The 20,350-nt window shown below is 34.2% G+C and overlaps 5 protein-coding genes and 1 long non-coding RNA gene across 9 annotated transcripts; all 6 read left to right on the top strand.

Moving 5' to 3' along the window:
• Nucleotides 1-381: 381 nt before the first annotated feature.
• AT5G26130 (CAP (Cysteine-rich secretory proteins, Antigen 5, and Pathogenesis-related 1 protein) superfamily protein) lies at nt 382-882 on the top strand (the record flags this gene model as incomplete). Its single annotated transcript, NM_122514.2, has 1 exon — nt 382-882. One exon carries the CDS (start codon nt 382-384, stop codon nt 880-882), a length of 501 nt encoding a protein of 166 aa, NP_197985.2.
• A 2,142-nt stretch (nt 883-3,024) lies between these two features.
• On the top strand, nt 3,025-7,317 carry ASD2 (alpha-L-arabinofuranosidase 2). Its single transcript, NM_122513.4, has 18 exons — nt 3,025-3,072; nt 3,566-3,784; nt 4,018-4,072; nt 4,151-4,353; nt 4,438-4,559; nt 4,636-4,789; nt 4,879-4,948; nt 5,048-5,193; nt 5,277-5,322; nt 5,394-5,446; nt 5,542-5,686; nt 5,781-5,899; nt 5,980-6,051; nt 6,162-6,265; nt 6,349-6,405; nt 6,497-6,686; nt 6,762-6,899; nt 6,999-7,317. Exons 2-18 carry the CDS (start codon nt 3,593-3,595, stop codon nt 7,155-7,157), a joined length of 2,025 nt encoding a protein of 674 aa, NP_197984.2. The 5' UTR covers nt 3,025-3,072; nt 3,566-3,592; the 3' UTR covers nt 7,158-7,317.
• Nucleotides 7,318-7,678: 361 nt separating this feature from the next.
• AT5G04195 lies at nt 7,679-7,977 on the top strand. Its single transcript, NR_142740.1, has one exon. It is a non-coding gene; the product is annotated as an other RNA (long non-coding RNA).
• A 1,173-nt stretch (nt 7,978-9,150) lies between these two features.
• Nucleotides 9,151-11,085, top strand: AT5G26110 (Protein kinase superfamily protein). Of its 3 annotated transcripts, NM_122512.4 has the most exons (7): nt 9,151-9,395; nt 9,622-9,702; nt 9,774-9,887; nt 9,990-10,268; nt 10,349-10,462; nt 10,559-10,631; nt 10,716-11,085. In NM_122512.4, the coding sequence occupies exons 2-7, from the start codon at nt 9,640-9,642 to the stop codon at nt 10,751-10,753; spliced, it is 681 nt and encodes a 226-aa protein (NP_568482.1). In that variant the 5' UTR covers nt 9,151-9,395; nt 9,622-9,639; the 3' UTR covers nt 10,754-11,085. The 3 variants fall into 3 exon arrangements, with proteins under 3 accessions (NP_568482.1, NP_001119277.1, NP_001331017.1); NM_001125805.1 differs by lacking the exon at nt 9,622-9,702 and having other exon boundaries at nt 9,166-9,395; NM_001343958.1 differs by lacking the exon at nt 9,151-9,395 and having other exon boundaries at nt 9,528-9,702.
• An 89-nt stretch (nt 11,086-11,174) lies between these two features.
• AT5G26100 (uncharacterized protein) lies at nt 11,175-11,702 on the top strand (the record flags this gene model as incomplete). Its single annotated transcript, NM_122511.1, has 1 exon — nt 11,175-11,702. One exon carries the CDS (start codon nt 11,175-11,177, stop codon nt 11,700-11,702), a length of 528 nt encoding a protein of 175 aa, NP_197982.1.
• Nucleotides 11,703-15,453: 3,751 nt separating this feature from the next.
• Nucleotides 15,454-19,966, top strand: AT5G26090 (Plant self-incompatibility protein S1 family; the record flags this gene model as incomplete). Of its 2 annotated transcripts, NM_001343957.1 has the most annotated exons (4): nt 15,757-15,952; nt 17,351-17,588; nt 17,658-17,839; nt 19,446-19,966. In NM_001343957.1, the coding sequence occupies 4 exons, from the start codon at nt 15,757-15,759 to the stop codon at nt 19,964-19,966; spliced, it is 1,137 nt and encodes a 378-aa protein (NP_001318654.1). The 2 variants fall into 2 exon arrangements, with proteins under 2 accessions (NP_197981.2, NP_001318654.1); NM_122510.2 differs by having other exon boundaries at nt 15,454-15,952; nt 17,351-17,839.
• Nucleotides 19,967-20,350: the final 384 nt, after the last annotated feature.

Raw genomic sequence — 20,350 nt, 5'->3', positions numbered from 1 at the left:
GAAACGGATAATAGATCAAGTAAATCTAGTGGATATTTAGTCTAATCCTAATGAAAATATGCTTGATTTGTTTAGTGACTCGACATCCGTTCTTACGTACTCTGTACTTCTTCCTATGAGACTAACTTAAACAATGGCAAATGGTTGATTCTTAAAGGGAAGATAATTAATCTTTGATCATGTCTCATTGCTAGCTAGGATCTCTGACCCCTTCCCCTGATTGACTTGGTTAAAACAGTTTTTTTTTTTAAATGATAAAATTACTACAAGTGTTATTAATCTTTCATCAAATAACTCCAACGTAAACTCTATATAAATCCCCGTTTCTAACCCAATACATACAACACAAGCTCGCTCATAGACAACTAATAAGGAAAAAGAATGAAGATGTTTAAATCTCCTCAAACACTAATACTTTCGGTTATAGTTCTTTTCCTAGCTTTTGCAGTTCCTCTGAAAGCCCAAGACCAGCCACAAGACTACCTCGATGAACACAACCGTGCTCGAACCCAAGTTGGTGTGCCTCCTATGAAATGGCATGCGGGGGCGGAGCAATACGCCTGGAACTATGCTCAACAAAGAAAGGGAGACTGTAGTCTCACTCACTCCAACTCAAATGGGCTTTACGGTGAAAACTTGGCATGGAGCGGAGGTGCTTTGTCTGGAGCTGAGGCAGTGAAATTGTGGGTCAACGAGAAGTCTGACTATATCTACGCTTCGAACACTTGTAGTGATGGAAAACAATGTGGTCATTACACTCAAGTTGTGTGGCGAACCTCGGAGTGGGTTGGGTGTGCCAAAGTAAAGTGTGACAATGGTGGAACCTTTGTGACTTGCAACTATTATCCACCTGGTAATTATAGGGGCCGTTGGCCTTACTAAGTAAAATGTGGTACGCAGACGAATAAAACTTGTCCATATAAGGACGTGTGTGTTTCTATAATATCAATAAATGATCATCTATCAAGACTATGGTGATTTGTTTGTGTGTTTATGGTTTGTACATGTATAATATGTTGTGATGGAATAATACAATTTTTGTGCTTAAAATTGTATTTATCCGAAGACTCAAATTAATTTGTTCATTGTGTATACAAAACTGAAGTATTTTTGTCATGTAAGCCATCAATGTCTAACCATGATTGAATCCACAATGCGAAAACATGAACCGTGGTCTCTTAATTACATGATGATTTCTTCAACCACTGCGCCAACATAATATATATTACAATGTTTAGGGTTCCTACCTAGTTCTCCTGTAAGAGTATGTGGTAATAAGTAAGCTCATGGATGGCTAAAATTCAATGACATTTCAAAATAATATCTTGGATTCAGAAACAATTAATTATATATATTCAACTCATGACATATATAATTGAGTCAGAGTGATCTTTGCATATTGATAAAGATGATTATATTATTTGAAACATTCTGTTGATAATAAATGGCCACCTTGCCCAAAAAAAAAAAAGAGAGTAAAATATGAAACAGCCATCATTACAAATTAGATTAAAACAAAATTAAAGTTGGGAAAAATTCAAGGTGGCTAATACATATAATCTAGATTGTTTAACCATCTTCGGTCGGAAAAAGTCAGATGTGAAACTCCAACCTCAAGTATATTAATTACAAATTGAATGATTTACGTTTGTCCTCGATTTTTATTTTTCTTACGACTCCTTCCAATTAGTCTCGCCTTCTATCCCCATATTATATAACCACTTATTTCATCGTAATTACATCTCACCATTAAAAACTTCAACATAAAATTTTACCACCATCAACAATAGAATAGACGGATCATAATTAATAACTTATGGATGATGATCCAATCCATGATAAACACGAACATGGCAATATATAACTCTATGTCTCTATCTACAATTACTACGTACATTGTCAGGATCTCCGACAACTCTATAAATAAGACTTACTGTAATCAGTAGTATATTCCATACTAATTAAGTTTCATACATAACCATATGAGAATGCAAATCATCATGTTAGAATTTCACTAATCACGTCAATTAATATGGCGTGTAGCTATGAAATTATTACACTTAATCAATTGGCAGATGTTAATGATAAATTGTGGTACAGATGTTAATTTTTCCTTGAATAAACCTTCTAAAAGTTCATATTCTAAATTTCAATTAAATTATGGAGAAATGTTTTTATATAGAAACTGTCGAATATTACCTTAGGCCCCTAGAAATGTAGGAACGGCACTACATGTACCATGTCAATAAGATGCATCCACAAATGAGTAAGTAAAAAAAAAAATTAAGTGAAAGATTATACACATTTTTAATTAGTTTTATTTTAAATAATATTTTTTCTAGAAGAGCCTTTGCTTATATCATCGAAATTTCCAAAAATAATTAGAAGAATGCATAAGAAGGAAAAGAAAAAGAGAAAGAACAAAAGTTGTAATTTCTTCTTCACACGCTTTTGATAAAGTGGAGAAATTTGTTTTCAAGCTTTTGTTTTATGCCCATATATTCATCGCGTATTCGTGTCAGTGCCTCTATTGTTTTCAAGCACATTAACAACTACATGCTCCATTAATTTTAATATCGTCAAGCATCATATCTACTACTTGGACGTGTAATTTATAAGTTTCTATTCGTTTGAAAGTTGAAATTAAAAGGTGGAAAACAAATTGAGGTTCTTTTTTGAAGAGAGTTTCCTTTAAACAGTTTGTTATATATAAATCTAAAATATTAGAACTTTTACAAAACCTCATATATTATATAATTTATGTGAATGTTGATGGTTACTATATTAAATATGAGGTTTACAATATATTTTATGTATATAATATAATGATTTTAATCTGATCATTTACGACTGAAATCGCAAACTCTCAGAAGGAAATAATTTAAACGTTATAAAGCGGTTTAGCTGATTTGTGTCATAACCAAATTAAACAAGTTCTCTTATTACGCAACTTAAAGAGGCGTGAAAGTAATGTCTTTGCTGAATTTACCTATAAAAGCAAAGCAAGTAACACATTGTACTCTTACTTTTAATCCTAGTTTCACTGCTCATTCGTGTCTTTCTTCTATCAAGGTTACTTTTTTTAGTTGATTCTAGCTAGCTCTAATCTTTGTTTCTTGCATAATGCATGGGTCTTTTTGTCTTGATCTTAAAATTTTGCTTCTGCAACTACATTACTCGGCTCTTTTGTTGTCAATTTCTGTCAGGATTTTGATTTATTGACAAAGAATCTTTAAATCAAACATATTTACTTAATTTTTGTTGATCTGAAAAGAGTTAGACCACATTTTTCTGATGACATTTGGAATAATGTCTGAAATCTTCAAAAGATGTTTGGTGATCTTCAAAGTTTCGTACAATGCTTTACTCACTTTAAGTCTCCTCTTTGGTCTCGATTAAATATTGTCTCATTTTTTTTTATAATTTTGTGTTTGATCCCATGTTTTTTAATGATGATTATATATATACTCTGGTCATTCTAGCTAGGGTTAACCCTTATTTTTAAGTTTCTTGAAACTGTATTAACTAAATCTTGTTTCACTTTTGCATAAATTGTCTCTACAAGGTCTTTCTCTGGTTAAATTTGGTGATTATGGACATGGAAACATCTTGGAGATTTCTCAGAAGTGTTTGCTTACTTTCATTTATCCTTGGGTCTTTTTCTGTCTACCAAACCCTTTGTCTTGTTGACGCTCAAGAAGACGCCATTGTAACACTGCAAGTAGATGCTTCTAACGTGACACGGCGACCGATTCCCGAAACTCTATTTGGGATCTTCTTTGAGGTTTTTTCACAACTTCATGACTTAATTATAGGATATTTCTCACCCAAATTCTCTCTAAGCCTTTATTCACATTGATTAAAGAAATAATGGTGACTTTGTGAAAGTCACACTTTAAGCATGCTGCATGCATGAGCTAAATAGAAACTATTTTAATGTAACTTTACTAGTCATGATGTTTAATGTTTTAATTTAGCTCTAATAAAATTTATGAATTCTGATGAAATTAATTACAGGAAATAAATCATGCTGGAGCAGGTGGACTATGGGCTGAACTTGTTAGCAATAGAGGTTTTTGTGATTTTATCTTGGAGTTTTCTATAAAGCTTTTCATTAAAAAGAATGGTGAATAAAAATCTTTGGTTATAGGATTTGAAGCTGGTGGACAAATCATTCCTTCCAATATCTGGCCTTGGTCCATTATTGGAGATGAATCATCCATTTATGTTGTTACAGACCGTTCTTCGTGTTTTGAGCGTAACAAGATTGCTCTTAGAATGGAAGTCCTTTGTGACAGCAACTCTTGTCCGTTAGGAGGAGTCGGGGTTTATAACCCGGGTTACTGGGGCATGGTAACATTTTTGTACTCTCAATCACAATTTTCATTTCCTCTAATGCTTAAAAGTTTTTACTCATTTGTAAATCTTTTCTATTAGAACATTGAAGAAGGGAAGAAATATAAAGTGGTGTTATATGTGCGTTCGACTGGGGACATCGATGTGTCTGTGTCGTTTACAAGTTCTAATGGATCAGTGACTCTTGCGTCAGAAAATATTATGTGAGAAATGAAATTTCACATCCTCCAATATTTTTCTGAATGTTTTTTCAATGATGTTTTTCATTTATTTCTGTAGAGCTTTGGCTTCTGATCTTTTAAATTGGACAAAAAAGGAAATGCTTTTAGAAGCAAATGGAACAGATAATGGTGCAAGACTTCAGTTTACAACTACCAAAAAAGGTTCAATTTGGTTTGATCAAGTCTCAGCCATGCCTATGGATACTTACAAGGTTTGTTTACTTCATTGAGACAACGGCTTATAGAGTCTAGCAGCATTTTCAAGGCAGAGTAATTTTGATTTTTCTTGATTTGGTCACAGGGACATGGTTTCAGAAATGACCTTTTCCAAATGATGGTCGATCTAAAACCGCGGTTTATCCGATTCCCGGGTAATTTCTAGAGAGTAAAATAGCATTTCACTTGGTAAAATATGTATGAACATAAAAAATGAGAAAAGCTAAAAGAATTAGCAATGTTTTGGGAGTTAGGTGGTTGTTTTGTGGAGGGTGATTGGTTAGGCAATGCATTCCGCTGGAAAGAAACCGTGAGAGCTTGGGAAGAGAGACCTGGCCATTATGGTGATGTTTGGAAGTACTGGACTGATGATGGCCTTGGCCACTTTGAATTCTTTCAAGTAAGGGATTTTTTTCTTTTCGGTTCTATATCCATTTAAAGTGTTTCAATAATTACTAAGCTCGAAACAAATATTTCTTGTAGCTTGCAGAAGACCTTGGTGCATCCCCAATATGGGTGTTTAACAATGGTAATTCTTAAGCTCTATATCTCAAGACTTTGCTTTATTTACATGTATTAACCTCTGAGTGACTGTTTCAGGGATCAGTCACAATGATCAAGTTGAAACAAAAAATGTCATGCCTTTTGTTCAAGTATACTCATGAAACTTTCTATTTTAATAAAGAGAGTGATAGTAATTCATTAGTAAGCCAAAAATTAAACTAAAATGTGTATTTCTCTGTCTAAGGAAGCGATTGACGGTATAGAGTTTGCTCGTGGAGATTCTAATTCTACATGGGGATCGGTTCGAGCTGCAATGGGACATCCAGAGCCTTTTGAACTGAAATATGTTGCGGTTGGGAATGAAGATTGTTTTAAGAGTTACTACAGAGGTTTTTGCATTTCTCTCTGTTATTTAAAACCATTTTGAAAGATACAAACAAGAGAGCTTTGGTTATACTAACTTAAATACACAACTTTTTACAGGAAACTATCTTGAATTCTATAATGCTATCAAAAAAGCTTATCCAGATATTAAAATCATCTCCAACTGCGATGCATCGGCTAAACCGCTCGATCACCCGGCCGATTACTTTGATTACCACGTAAAAAATACAAAAAACAAAAAAAAACTTTCAAATTTTACCATTCATATCATTGATTTTGACAGAATCTTGTTATTCAGATTTACACTCTTGCAAGAGACTTGTTTTCCAAGTCCCATGATTTTGACAATACACCGCGAAACGGTCCAAAGGTGCGGTAATAGATGAAACAAAAGAGTTCATTTTCGACAATGAAAAACTGCGGTTATTCGCCTTGTATATTCTTCTAATGAAGAAGCTTTCAACATTTTCTTGGTTATAGGCTTTTGTTAGCGAATACGCTGTAAACAAAGCAGATGCTAAAAATGGCAACCTTTTGGCCGCTCTTGGTGAAGCAGCTTTCCTCCTTGGTTTGGAAAAGAACAGGTTTTTTTTTTCTCAAACCTCTATCTTCTTCTTTGGTTTTGAAAAGAAAAGTTAAAACACTCACTGTCATGTTTTTGTTGCAGTGACATTGTAGAAATGGTTAGCTATGCACCTCTCTTTGTCAACACAAACGATAGAAGGTATCTCTCACTTTAGTTTCAACGGTTTTTATCGGTATATCTTGAATGCGGTAATCAGAAACAAGCCCGTTGCTTTTGTTTTGTTTTTCAGGTGGATCCCTGATGCAATAGTTTTTAACTCGTCTCATCTATATGGAACTCCTAGCTATTGGGTCCAACACTTCTTCACCGAGTCAAGCGGAGCAACTCTTCTCAATTCTACACTTAAGGGAAAGACTTCTTCTGTTGAAGCATCTGCCATCTCTTTCCAAACCAATGGCAAAGATTACATACAGATCAAGGTTTGCTTATCTCCCATACGCACAAAACAAATGTCTAGAACCAAATGAATGTTCTGACCAAATATGAATACACAGGCTGTAAACTTTGGAGAACAATCAGTAAATCTAAAGGTAGCAGTGACAGGATTGATGGCAAAATTTTATGGATCCAAAAAGAAAGTACTTACATCTGCCAGTGTGATGGATGAGAACTCTTTTTCAAACCCAAATATGGTAAAACATATGAAGAATCAATCATACAAGAGTTAGGGCTTAGTATTGTTCTGAATCTTGAAAACGTTGCTAAGTTGTTTTCTCTGTTCTTTTCTGTAGATTGTGCCACAAGAAAGTTTGCTGGAGATGACTGAGCAGGAAGACCTTATGTTTGTTCTCCCGCCGCACTCGTTCTCTTCCTTCGATTTGTTGACAGAATCTGAAAATGTCATCAAGATGCCAATATCTGATTCATACAAGAAAACTTCAACAATGTGAAGAGAAACATCATCTTGGAGACTTTCATGTCTTTTGTCTTTACTCTTCAGTGGTTATTAAACACATAAACCTATATGTTCGTGAATAATACCAAAGTTAGTTGATTATAATCACGTTATGCCCTTAGATTACTTGATATGCAAGATTACTCTTCCTTGGTAAAAAAAAAACAATGGTAACACATTAGACCCTAAACAGTTCAGTCAAAGGAACTTACATTGTGTCGTCAAAATGCAGCTAAAAATAGCCCAAAGTTTAATTCTTTATTGTTTAAAATCCTTATCTAACAAACATTGCTTCTCACAGTTTCTTGTTTTTTTCTTTTCTTCAAACTATAATTAGAAAGACATCGAGAACATATCTTAATACTTGAGAAACTAAAATCCCCTAAATTCCAGCAATTTATCTGTCCTTTCAAAGCAATTTTAAGATTAAGAGAACCATAAAATTAAATTCCATTACTCTCACACAATTTTTGATTATATTATAACATTTTGTATGTTGGAGCAAGATGGCTCCCTTCATCGCCTTATTCACCGGCCTTTGTGGCTTCAAGAAAAACGCTCGGCCATTGGGAACGATTGAGACGATGTATCAGTCATCTCCTCGGGAGACCAAAGAAAGAGAACAAACAAATAATGACTTGCAGATCACGAAAAGTGATGACTTGTGGAACAAGGAAAGCGATGATCGAGATACTAATGCATTTAATGACGATAGTAATGAAGCGGACTCTGAGCTTCCGTTGCCTCCAGGAAGAAAAGGAACAATACGTGGAACATATTCGTGTAACAACATGGTGTTAAGAAGATCCTTGTCTACTAAGAAGAAACTGAGTGCGAGCCTAACGATCCAAATACCGAGATCATTGTCCATGGTCCTCAAACGTGACAAGGAGGAGGATAAATCTGTGAGGAAGAAGAAACTGAACGCAGATAATTCGATTCTGGTACTCCCAATTATACTTGGAGAGAGATGTAGGGTTCTTGATGCGGAAGAAGGAGATGAAGATCAAAGCCAAAGAATGGCAGAGAACAGAATATATCGTCCTAGATCCATGAGTTCGATCTCGATTTCGAGAACCAAGTCGAACATCGATATGAATGCTATTCCCGTAGAAGTAACATCAGAAGAACAAAAAATCTGATATTATGATGTCTAAAATGAACTAGCTTCATGGTGATTAGGGGTTAATTACTTAATTGTTAAATCTCATGAATCTGAGTGACATCATCGTGAAATATTTCGATGGAGAGTGATATCACCAATTTAGTTTGAAGGATCATGATAAAGAAAAGTACTCAATGACTTGGAAGCTTTTTTGAAACAAGTAGAGTTGTAATATAAATACCGGTTCACAAAAATGTAAACGAATTGATTTGGTTTCATATATAGACATATAGCTAAAGTGCATTTGGCTAAAGAATTTCACTATTAGACATTGTTTCAAATCATTAAAATTCACAAGCCAACATATTTGTCTTTTTTTAATACATGTAAAATTTATTCGAAAAAACGTTTTTACATCAAGTGCAACATTTGGTAAATAAATTGCGTACAAATTTCCAAGTTTTCATGGATCTATCTTCTATCTCATTGTTAACGAATAGAGGAGATCCAGTTTCAGACTTGTTTGTCGAGTTATCGAAGCAACTGTACGTGCTGGTGGTATTGGTGTCTCTCCAAATTATTAAACTCTCTAAGATGCATTCATTGTAATTTTTATTTTTTTTCTGATGAAGATAATTTTATATTCATCCAAAAAAAACTATCTAATTTGGGTAAAAATTGAGAATGACTTAAGGATTATTTAGAAAATAACTCAAAATGTATCAAATAGGGTTTTGGAAATTTTCCAAACCGAACGAACTAATCATAAACAATGCTGTTTCTGTTTTTCAATTCAAATTTGGATAAACCAAACAAAAACCGGTTCATGTTCTTATAATTTCGGTTTTTGATTCCGGTATGCACCTAGATAACCGGAATCAAATTAAAATTAAAAACCCTAGTTCCGACCTCGTCTTCATTGTTCACAAACGAGTCGCCGACGACAAACTCAGGCGAAAATTTCGCAGCTTCTCTTCCTCCGGCGGTGAAACACAGGTGAGCCGCGAGCCTTTCCGAAAGAGAAGCTTCTCTCTTTCCAACGAAAACAGGCGCCGCGAATATCTCTCTCTTCGTCTCATTCTCCGGCGAACACATACGAGCTCCTCTCCGTCACCACTCAGCTTGCAGGTTCAATTCGACGATAATCTTATGCAATTTAGAATTTTTGACCAACTTGGCAAGCTTGTTGTGTTAAATGATGAAAGGCAGATTTTTTGGTCAATGGTTGTTGATAACTGAAGTAGAGATCTTTAGTTGGAATAGACTTAAGCTAGAAGCGATTATTGTGTGGCCTTATTGCTAGAGCTTCAAAAACAATTGCTAAAGTCTCATTCTTTATGTTGGTTTTGTGTAGAATCCTGAGAAATTTAGAATGGATTGTGAGGAAAACGTTAGGGATGAATCACTCGTTTTGATTAAACAAGGAGCAGAAGCTGTAAGTGTCTCTGTGCGAATCTGTGTATATGTTTTTCTGTCAAGATTAAGTCTTTTCAGTTTTATCTATAGAGGGTGTTCGAGTCTACATTTGCTGGAAGAAGATCCATCGTGAAAGAACGTTTCTCGAAGAAATATAGACATCCGATTTTGGATGCAAAACTCACACTTAAACGCTTGAATGCGGTTGGTTTACTCCGCCTTTTTCTTGTTTCGTTGATGAAGTCATGAGAAAGAGAAGTAAAAATCGAGTATTTCATCTTATATGTGCTTATTTGTTGAATATAGGAAGCTAGGTGTATGACAAAGGCAAGAAAGCTCGGGGTTTGTACTCCAGTCCTATATGCTGTGGATACTCTGCTTCACTCTTTAACACTTGAGTACATTGAGGGGGTCTCTGTTAAGGATATTTTCCTTGAGTTTGGGACCAATGGGGTTGTTGAGGAACGTTTAGATGATGTTGCTGCTCAGATTGGGGCTGCAATTGCTAAGCTCCATGATGGTGGCTTGGCTCATGGTGATTTGACCACATCAAATATGTTAGTCAGAAGTGGAACAAATCAGCTGGTAAGTATCTTCAGAGGTTGTGATAAAGTTCTCTTGATTAGTTACTTATGATTCATGACCATGGATATGTCTTCCCTCAGGTACTAATTGATTTTGGCTTGAGCGTCACATCGACCTTGCCTGAAGACAAAGCTGTTGATTTATATGTACTTGAAAGAGCCTTACTCTCAATGCATTCGTCATGCGGGAATGTGGTAAGTGTGATGCAAATCATAACTTCACTACTTTTGCTGGGTCTGTTGTTGTTGTTGTTGTTGTTGTCTCACTGCGTATTTTGTTGTCAATTGTAGATGGATCGTATACTGACGGCGTATAGGAAGTCCTCAAAGCAATGGTCAGCCACGTTTAACAAGCTCGCACAAGGTTCTATCACACTCCTCTTCCACCTCCTCTTTTAAAACCAACTCTTCTTCAAACCTTTAGAAAGTCTTCTTTTGGTATATGCAGTGAGACAGCGAGGGAGAAAGCGGACTATGATTGGATGAGGCGATGAGCCAAGTTCTCCAGTGGTACTGTCCTTAAAACTTTGACCACAAAGCCACCCAAAATCTGTCCTGTATTATTATTCGATAGCGATCCAATTTGTCGATCAGTATTAAGGTATCAATGCTGAGATGTGTGATCGATTTTTTCAACCAGAAAACGATTATAGAACATATGTCAAGCAGGGCATTCTCATATAAGTACTTAAGAAAGCAACATTATTGATTACGGTTAGAAAGTTACTATATTTATCGATTATGTCAACGAACATATGACAAATAAAGAATGTTACAACACCATTATTACAAAACGTTTAACTACCTTTTATTTGAGCATATAACGGCTTCGTTCTCTAACCATTAACTTTTCATATATAACAAGAAAAAATAGATAAAACCTAAAAGTAATTTCAAAAAGAGTTAAATGGAAAACAAGTTGGTTCTTGGAGCCTTGTGTATATACCTTGTGTTACAAGGCACCTGCGGCGAGGAGAACAACCCTCTGATTAACCATTACGCTGATTACGAAACGATTCATCCTAGCGAATACTACAGCTCCGATTTCGAACTCAAAGACGGAACCAATGTGATCTTCGAAGCCATCAATGAATTGAAAGGGATCAAGAAACCAAAAGCAGGCTTTATGTGCAACTATGGCAAAAAACAATGGACAAGGTCTCTTCCGGGAGACATTTTCTACGCCAAGTTCTTCTTTTACAGCATTAATCCAAACGCAAAGGTCGTTCAACATTGCCATTTCCGGTCAAATTTGGGTTATGTTGATGCCTATATCAAGATAACCCCAGCGCTCGGACGAACATGTCCCGGTTACAGATGCGTTTTAGCGGTTAGACGTGAAGGTCTCTTGATGAAAGACACTAACGAACTCTTTCCTTGGACACCTTGGCCTCGCCGCCACATTCAACCTAAGTTGCCTAAGATCACCAATTGATTCCTCTGAATGATATTTTATGGGATTGGGTGTATACATATCTCTTCATCATTTTTTTTTTGTGATATATATACAGACATTGTTTAGTTCAGAAAACATCAATCAGAATTCAAAAGTTACTAGTGAAATGGGTTTTCTCCCCTAATATACAGATCCTATTTTCATTACGCCAATTGTTGAATTACTAGTAAATTCTGGAAACATATGTGTGTGCTGGTTTTATATCTTTGTACGATGTGAGAGTGTTATGATTTGTATGTGCATAAAATAAAGGAGACACAGAGATTTGTTAACGGGGTTCGGTTAACTACTTACATCCCCGGGACCTTGTCCAGAACTCATCCACTAGAAAAGGCTGCAACCTACAATTGCTATATGGCATCCACCACTCTTTTCTAGAATTACAATGAAAGAAAACTACTACTCCTATTGTCTTTTCCCCGACGAGTATAGCATTCTCAACAAACCATCAAAAGATCTCTCTATCTTGTTGATGGGGCAACGTCACACACATGTGTGCCTCTTTCGATAAACCCTAGACGCGCGCAAGTCTTCATGTTGATGTCTCTTGGTTTATATATCAAGTGCCAAAAGTCCTAGACGACTTAAGCCACGCTTCAAATCTCTACAAACAATTGGGATTAACTTGAATAAAGGCCCATGACCCACATGACCTTTATACTTCTACGTTATGTAACAACTCAACATCATTGTATGGTCCAACAGCTCGAATGTTGTTCCAGCAATATCTGCACTTACAAATTCATGTTTCATACACTTTAGTTTTCATAAGGCTGATTTTATTTTTTGGTATGAATATAAAATTAATTTAACAAAAAAACATATTTACATTATATGTATCCTTTGATAGAGAAATAATTGAAACAAGTAGAAATTGGACGAAAGGTAAGTAGAAAGAAACGGAGATAGAGCACCAGCACTAGACGCGCGAGCCTAATGCGCAAGCCATCTTCAAGCTTAGAAGAATGGAAATGCAATAGCTATGCCACATAGTTGTCTGGAAACATTTACATAGGTTTTGGAAATTTTGTGTTGTAGACGGTCCCACAGATTGAAAACCTTCGCAATATGCTTGATTGATAGATTGTCGTTGGGTAACGTGTGGTAGACATGGTCCACATAACCTAATGCCTCTTTGCATGTTATGTTAGATACTGGTTTGACATTAACACTTGTTGATATGATGATAATTAATACGATATAAACTATTGAAAGTGTTTTCGTTATTTTTTGATTGATAACCTGTGATTAAGATTGTTAAGATTGTTTTTGGTGTGGTTTCTTGATTATGGTTCAAAGGTACTTATATGCTATGTAATAAATAAAGATGATACACAATTTGTATGCTAATCACTTTGCTACCTTCAAGATTCTTTTTTTTCACAGAACACACCAAATTATGTCTTTTTTTTCTCACCATTTGCCAAAGTCAAAATGACTTCACATAGAATAGCATCATGTATTGTTAGGACCAAAAATACCCTTGTAACTATGTTAGTTCAGTTTCCTGTACAACCAAACCATTGTGAAAGTAAAAAGTGGTCAGTTTTTTTTTTAGTTAAATATATATGAAACTTCAGAATTCAAATTTAGGAGAGAAGAAAGAAGGAGAGTTAATTTTTCTCCTAATTTCTAAGGAAATTTTTGTTTTAAATCTGAAATTAATAGTGGTGAGATAATCAGTTTTGCTTTGTTGTAGAAAGATTAGAGTTCAATATATCCAGAGATTTCACGCAAGTTGGAGGAAAGAATAGATTTCGTCTCCTTTGTCGGAGAGGTCGAAACCACAATTTTTTTGGGCGAGTAGAGTAAAAAAATTAGAGTTCATCGATCTTCAATTTTTTTTTTTTGATGTTATCGACTTAACTACCGAACAATTAAAAAACTCAAAAATTTTAAGTTTTCAAATTAGTATATGTTAGATTTACAAGATTTTATGTGTACCAACATTCAAAACGTAAAGAAAATAAAAAGTTATGAGATAACTTTGAACGATGACAAAAAAATTAAGGTTACAAAAGAAGATACTCGGGTTAAAGATGACTATAAAATTACAATTATGCTCTTCATTGAATTTATTAAAAAAGAAAAAAAAAAACTCCAACCACCTCCTTCAAGCAAAGTAGATGGACATTTATATGATAATCAAACTAAACGTTTGTTTGTAAGACTTAAAACCCAAATCAACCCGGTATTGCACACAGCTAGCTAGCACACAGTATTCATATTTTTTATTGTGTATCATCACATGATTGCTCGAAGTGAACCGCCAACGATTAACGATCTTGTTCATGAGCTCATGACTGATAGAGTCCAAGCAGAACAAGGAAACAAGGACAGCTCAGTTTTTGTGGACTTCCATAGGGAATCGATTACAGAAGTAAGCCATTTCAAGCTCTCTTCAATTCATGTATTTTGGCTTCTTGATCTCATTTACTATTAAAATATTTACTAAATCAGTTGGGGGCGAAGAAGAAAACAACTTATCCTAATTAATACAGAGCTTATGCTAATTATAGTGACGCATAATCATTTAAAAAATGACAATTTTATTTTCAGAAATCAAATATATAATTAGAGTTTTTCTCATCATATAAAATCCACCTAAACGAAAACATGATTCTTTTTAGAATTAAAACATAAGAGGCGCATTTAATCTATAAATATTTATATCTAGTAATACTTACAATTAATAGAAATTTTAACTTAATTAATAATAAAACATAAACAGTTACGTAAAATGATGAAAATAAACACAATTGACAGGAGAAAAAACAAACAAAAAAAACAGTAATCATTTATATTCTTGTCATGTGTATGCTATTCTTGTCTATATTTCAATGTTTTTCTTATGTTTTGCTTAGTTTTTGTCAATTTTTTTATAAATCATTAATTATCTTAAAAATTAGACGATTCAAAGTAACTCAAAGATTAAAAATAACTTAAGTTTAGAAGTAATTTTTTTATAGATAAGAACGACTTAAAAGTACTCAAAGTTTGTATCATTTGATTTAATGCGGAGATGTCAAAACAAAATTTTGTAGGTGCGTTATAATATCTTGAATTGAAAATAATGTTATATATATACCATGAAATAACACAACAAACTTAATTTACCTCAACAAATTAAATAGAAATCCTATAAGATAACAACGTAAAAATGTAATAAAACATAAGGCGTGAATTGAAACATAAGGAGTTTATCAACGTCAAATCAGTATCTATCATTCAGATTTCAGAATCAATCTAAAACACAATCATCTTCAATATTCTGTAGTCCGGTCGCCGCATCAAGTCCAGGAACAAGAGTGTTTGAGACCAGTGCCGTGCTTAGGACTTTAGAGGCCTGTGTCCAAATCCATTTATGTTGAGTATATGCACTAGTTATTCATGCTATGCTTTAGTTATATATAAATATATTGAGTTCTCTTTATCTCCTTGAAAGGCATCATTTGAAACAACAACATAAACTTCACCAAATCACTCTTACAACAACATATCAATAACTTTTTTTTATCACTGTCACAATGACATATCATCAACAAAATTCTACCTTTTCTTTTGCTTTTGCTTTCTTACATATAATAACTTTTTTGTAACGAAGTGGTAACGAAATATCCTTAAAACCCCTAATTTCCTAACTAGTACATGCCGGATTGCCGGTTAACTGATTGGTTTTGTGACCTCACTTGCTTCCCTCTTTCATTTTAGCAACCACAATTAAATTTACAAAAAAAAAAAATAACGTATTAATAACAAGTTAAACAGTTATAAATCATTTATCATCAACAATAAACAGTTTTACACTAAATAGCCCGTTAGTGAATACATGTAATAAATAAAGTAGATCCGTTTCTAGTTTTCACAAGTGAAACAATCCGAAACCGAAATTTATATATTGAAGATATAAAATAAAAACAATTAAAGAACTTCTCCTCTTAAGATGATGATGATGGATACCAAAACCATAGTGACAAACCTTCTCCTCTTAATCCTGCTGCAAATCTCCAACTTCCCCACAATTGTCTTATCTATGGAGGCGAGATATAGGAAAGATTATAAATCAGAGTATAAAGTAAATCCAGACACCGTCACACATATCGTTGTCTCCAATGAATTGTACGGTCTAAAGAAAGGAAACGCTGGCTTTGTATGCTCTCATGGTCCCAAGAAGTGGCGGCAGAGCAAGCCAGGAGACCGGTACATTTTGCTGAAGTTCAAGCACAACGGTATGGACAGGTTCACATCCACAAATTGCCATCTCCGGTCGAACCGTGGGTTTGTGAATTTTCATATCTTTATGCAACCAGACCTCTCCGCTCATTGTTTCCCTAGTTATATTTGTAAGTACTCAATTAGAAAAGATGGAGTTCATTACAAGCATGAGAATAAGTTCTTTCGATGGCGGCAGTATCCACGCTCTGCCAAAGGACGCAGTAGTTCCAAGGTTTCATTGAGAAACATTTTGAAGAACTAACTTTGTAAGAAATTGTACGGACTGTATCTCTACTATATAAATATAAGTATACTGATTTGATTAAATGATAGGCTACATCAATGCACATATTTCTTGAATGCATATTTTTTTGTGACATCTCTTAAACTTTTAAATATATGGTATAGTTTATGGTCCATGTAATGTAACGTAATGGTTTATATTAGTGCTATCGTGATACCCGGGTTCAAACCTACATTATGCATATACATGTCCGTTAACAAAACAAACACAAAAAAATTATAATCTAGATCCATTCAAAACTTTGCCGGAAAAAAAAAGATCCATTCAAAACAGCATCACTCAATATATATAACCAACATATTAAAAGTGATAATAATTGACCACTAATCACTCAAACTAGATATGTTTGTAGTACATAAAATAAAATTTTAAAATATAAAACAATAGGAATCAAATTTAAAGGATCACTAGAAAAAGGTAAATTAACTTTGAAAAATAATTTATAAAATTGATCAACAATTGGAACAACCATATGATTTTTCGACTCAAACTACAAAATCTAAACTAGTTTTCCTTGTAATTTAGGTAAAAAAATTGAAAGAAACATATAATTTATGTAATAGTAATAATCCGAATAAATGCATTATAGCCTTATAGGGTTATGTCTTTTTATTGTAACTCTTCATAAATTTGTCTTTTTCAGAACTCTTCTTAAAACATATTTTATATTTGTTATAGAACGCAAATTTTTTAAAAATGTAAATTTAAATACAAAGGTAAAACTGTAAAAGGATTGTAAATGTTGGCAAAAACACAGTCGTAAATGTTTAAGACGTTGAAACAATCATATGTAAAAACAGTTTCTAACTAAAAAAAGGATAAATTTTACAAAGTACCGATTCCGTTATTTTAACATTCTTATGGACTAATATTTGTGGCTTTTTGTCATATGAAAGCTAAATGTCGACAAGAAAAATAACAACAAATGTTTATATGGCCTTTGCAACAGATTTCAGTTTTCAGAACGTTTTTAAAAACTTAGCATGAAGAACAAGCCAAATCCCAAAAACCAAAGGTAACTAAACGAGGAGAATTCTCACGACAAGGGAAAACAAAGTCATGACGTTTAATCATAAATTGATAAGAACCCTTGTGTGGTTGCTCGTAGTTCACGTCACCGTGGTCTCCTACGCCGGGAGGTCACATTTCGTCACAACGGAGCTGAAAATACGAAATGGAATGCAAGGCTTGAAACGTCCAGAGATCGTTTACCACTGTCAAGCTATTAATAGTGGCCTCGATTATGGATGGCGACGAGCCCTAAGGCCACCATTCGGCCATTCCTTCCATGTACTCTTGGAAGGCGGCCAAAAACTGGAGGAGGAGATTCACCGCTGCCATTTCCGGTCAGTGCTTGGTACAGTAGATGTCGATATCCGTATGACCGCGATTGATGCTGAGATTTGTAATTTTAGAAAGGCATGTGCGGTTCATGAGGTTACACCGGAAGGGATAATGTTTGATGGTAAAGAATGGAATTTTGAGGAGCGGTATCCAAGGCTGATACCAAAGAAATACCTCGAAGCTAAGTGGAAGCCTTGGCCACGACGCACCAGTCGTAGCAGTGGGGGCCAGGCCAGCGGACGTCGATCCTCAGGTTCACAATGATTTAGTGCCCATAAGGGTAAACCATCCATATGGCATTGTAGTTTCAAAGGGAGGACTTTGTTAAAAAAATTCTGATGAACATTACAATTGAGTTATATATATGTTTAAAGGAATTTTGTTTATATTTCGTTAGTGTGCATTTTTTTTTTGGAAATATTTGATCCCCATTATATTATTACACTTTACAAGTTTACATTTTAGTTTGTATAATTGCAAGAATGTTAGAAATTTCAGTTAATTTCCAAATTTTTGATCTTCTGTTTTTTATTCTGAAATATTTTTCTTTAAATAAACGAACTATATTGATCCTTAAAATAGATAAATTAAAATAAACATGCCAAAAAATTTATTATTGATGAAAAAGATATTTAGATAATTTTGAATAGGTTTTATCATTTAAGTTTTATTATTTAGCGAAAATACTCATATGATGACATACTTTTGAGTGTAGACCGTCGTCTAAGGATTCACCGGTAAAGTGATGCTTATAAACCATCGATCGTTGTCTAACGATTCACCGTTGGTAAACCGTGTTGTTAATTATTTTTAGATTATTTATTTTAAATTTGGCATCCGTTGCAAAATTGAAAATTTAAATCATTTAAATAGAATATATTCATTTTTAATTTTGTAAGTATATTTTACAATGAATGAATTTTTTTTGATGAAAAAACATGTCATGACGAAAGAAATCCATCACTAATATGAATTCAAAAACATATTTTAATCTTTTAACCGAAAATATGGGCATCGATAATTTGAGTATTTGTAGTGTTTGATAAACTCAAGTCATCATATTCATGTAAAGAATGATAGCAATTTCGTTTAGATAAAGATAATCAAAATGACCTCATGAATTTTTTTATAAAATATTTAACGGCGTTAAACGTGAAATTTGGATACATTTTCTTTCATAAACCGATTTTTTTTCCTGTAAACCGATTTGATCATTTTTTTTTTTTGAGAAAGATCTATTTACATCAAAGTCATATTCGATGTTAAGTTTTTTTTTTATTATTCCCTAACCCCTAATAACTATTTTAATGTTTAACGTCCGATGGTATAACGGAAAACTAAATTTGAGTACCAAATACAAGCTTTAGCGCAACTAACATAAACGTGTAGGAAAATTTACACATCACCGGAAAATACTGTTAGAAATTCCTAACAATAATGTTGTTTTCTTTATAATGTTTGCTGTAACAAATCAATTGGTATCACTAATTACTACATTGTTAGAGATAACTTAGGTCTCTTTTATTATTATCCGACTATATACACTGATTTTTTTTGGAATCGGTTATCTCGTTAGTAGCTACAAAACTAATTTCCTTCCATAATGTTTCGTTTTCTTTGTAAATATATAAAACCAAAAGAAAATTGAAGTGTCATCAAGAAAGAAAACCAACAGAAGAAAAAAAGGAAAAGAAAAACTTGTGTTGCCATTAAAGCTCTAGTTTAGAATTGGAGAAAGTTTTTATAACAAAAGAGGAAGAAGAAGAAGAAAATGAGAGGGGAAAATAGTGTTGCGATTAAAGCCCTAGTTTGGTGTCTTGTATTACAAGCTATCATATTTCAAGGGGATTCGATGGCAGGAGACGTGGGTTTCACGCTAATGATGAAGAACGAAATGTTTGGCTTGAAACGTCCATCGGTTCTCTACCGGTGCAAGGCTTATGACAAATCCCTTCGGTGGCACGTATCGATTCCCACGGCAGAATTTACATGGGATTTCGAAGTCCCACCATTTGGAACAGGCGTGGTCATCCACCGTTGTGAATTCAAGTCAAGCCAAGGGACAGCGGACGTCGAAATTAAGACATTGTCGATGACATCTACGTTGTGCGGAGGGCATTTGTGTAAATATGTCATTAGGCCGAATGGTGTATACTTCGTTGGTTTTGAGACCTATTATCCGCACAATATTTTCTTAAGATTTCTTGAGTTCGTGAGGCCTGTTGACAAGCTTGTCGAGCCATGGAAGGCGTGGTCTCCACGACAGCTAAAGGCTTTGCGGGAACGCACTAACAACCGCACCAGGTTACACGAAGACAACAACCGCACCAGGTTACACGGTGACAAAGATGCTGATGAGGACGAGAAAGACGATGATTAGGACAGATCATTTCTGTAATGTCGCTTACCAAAGTAGCAAAAACGTTTTACTAAAAAAAGGCAAAGAAAAACCTAAGAAAGAGAACAAAACGTTAGAAGTAGTTGAATTTATTTGTGATATGTACAAAATTTTTTTATCTACAGATGGTATTGAATCGATCGTATTGGTCATTTTCGTTTAATTTGTATCATGTGGTAGGCTAATTGTCTCGTTCCTTTCTTTCGGCTTGCGTATGGATTTAATTTATTCTTTTTGAAATATAATTTTTACGGCTTACATATTCTATATCTTGTTCTTTCTATCTTTGATGGAAAGAAAAAACGAAGTCCTAATCGATCAACAAAACTGCACATTTGATGTGTAGTAAAACAAGAAATTGTTTTT

The sequence above is a fragment of the Arabidopsis thaliana genome, chromosome 5 (genome assembly GCF_000001735.4).
Source record: "Arabidopsis thaliana chromosome 5, partial sequence".
NCBI lineage: Eukaryota > Viridiplantae > Streptophyta > Magnoliopsida > Brassicales > Brassicaceae > Arabidopsis > Arabidopsis thaliana.
The sequence above is the reverse complement of the archived record's forward strand: the minus strand, read 5'-3'. Positions and strand labels throughout refer to the sequence as shown.

Coding starts and splice junctions, on each gene's coding strand:
- ASD2 (NM_122513.4), top strand. CDS start 3,593: ATGGACATGGAAACATCTTGGAGATTTCTCAGAAGTGTTTGCTTACTT. Junction 4,354..4,437: donor ACCCGGGTTACTGGGGCATG/GTAACATTTTTG, acceptor CTTTTCTATTAG/AACATTGAAGAAGGGAAGAA. Junction 4,949..5,047: donor GCGGTTTATCCGATTCCCGG/GTAATTTCTAGA, acceptor TTTGGGAGTTAG/GTGGTTGTTTTGTGGAGGGT.
- AT5G26110 (NM_122512.4), top strand. CDS start 9,640: ATGGATTGTGAGGAAAACGTTAGGGATGAATCACTCGTTTTGATTAAA. Junction 9,703..9,773: donor TTAAACAAGGAGCAGAAGCT/GTAAGTGTCTCT, acceptor TTTTATCTATAG/AGGGTGTTCGAGTCTACATT. Junction 10,632..10,715: donor GTTTAACAAGCTCGCACAAG/GTTCTATCACAC, acceptor TGGTATATGCAG/TGAGACAGCGAGGGAGAAAG.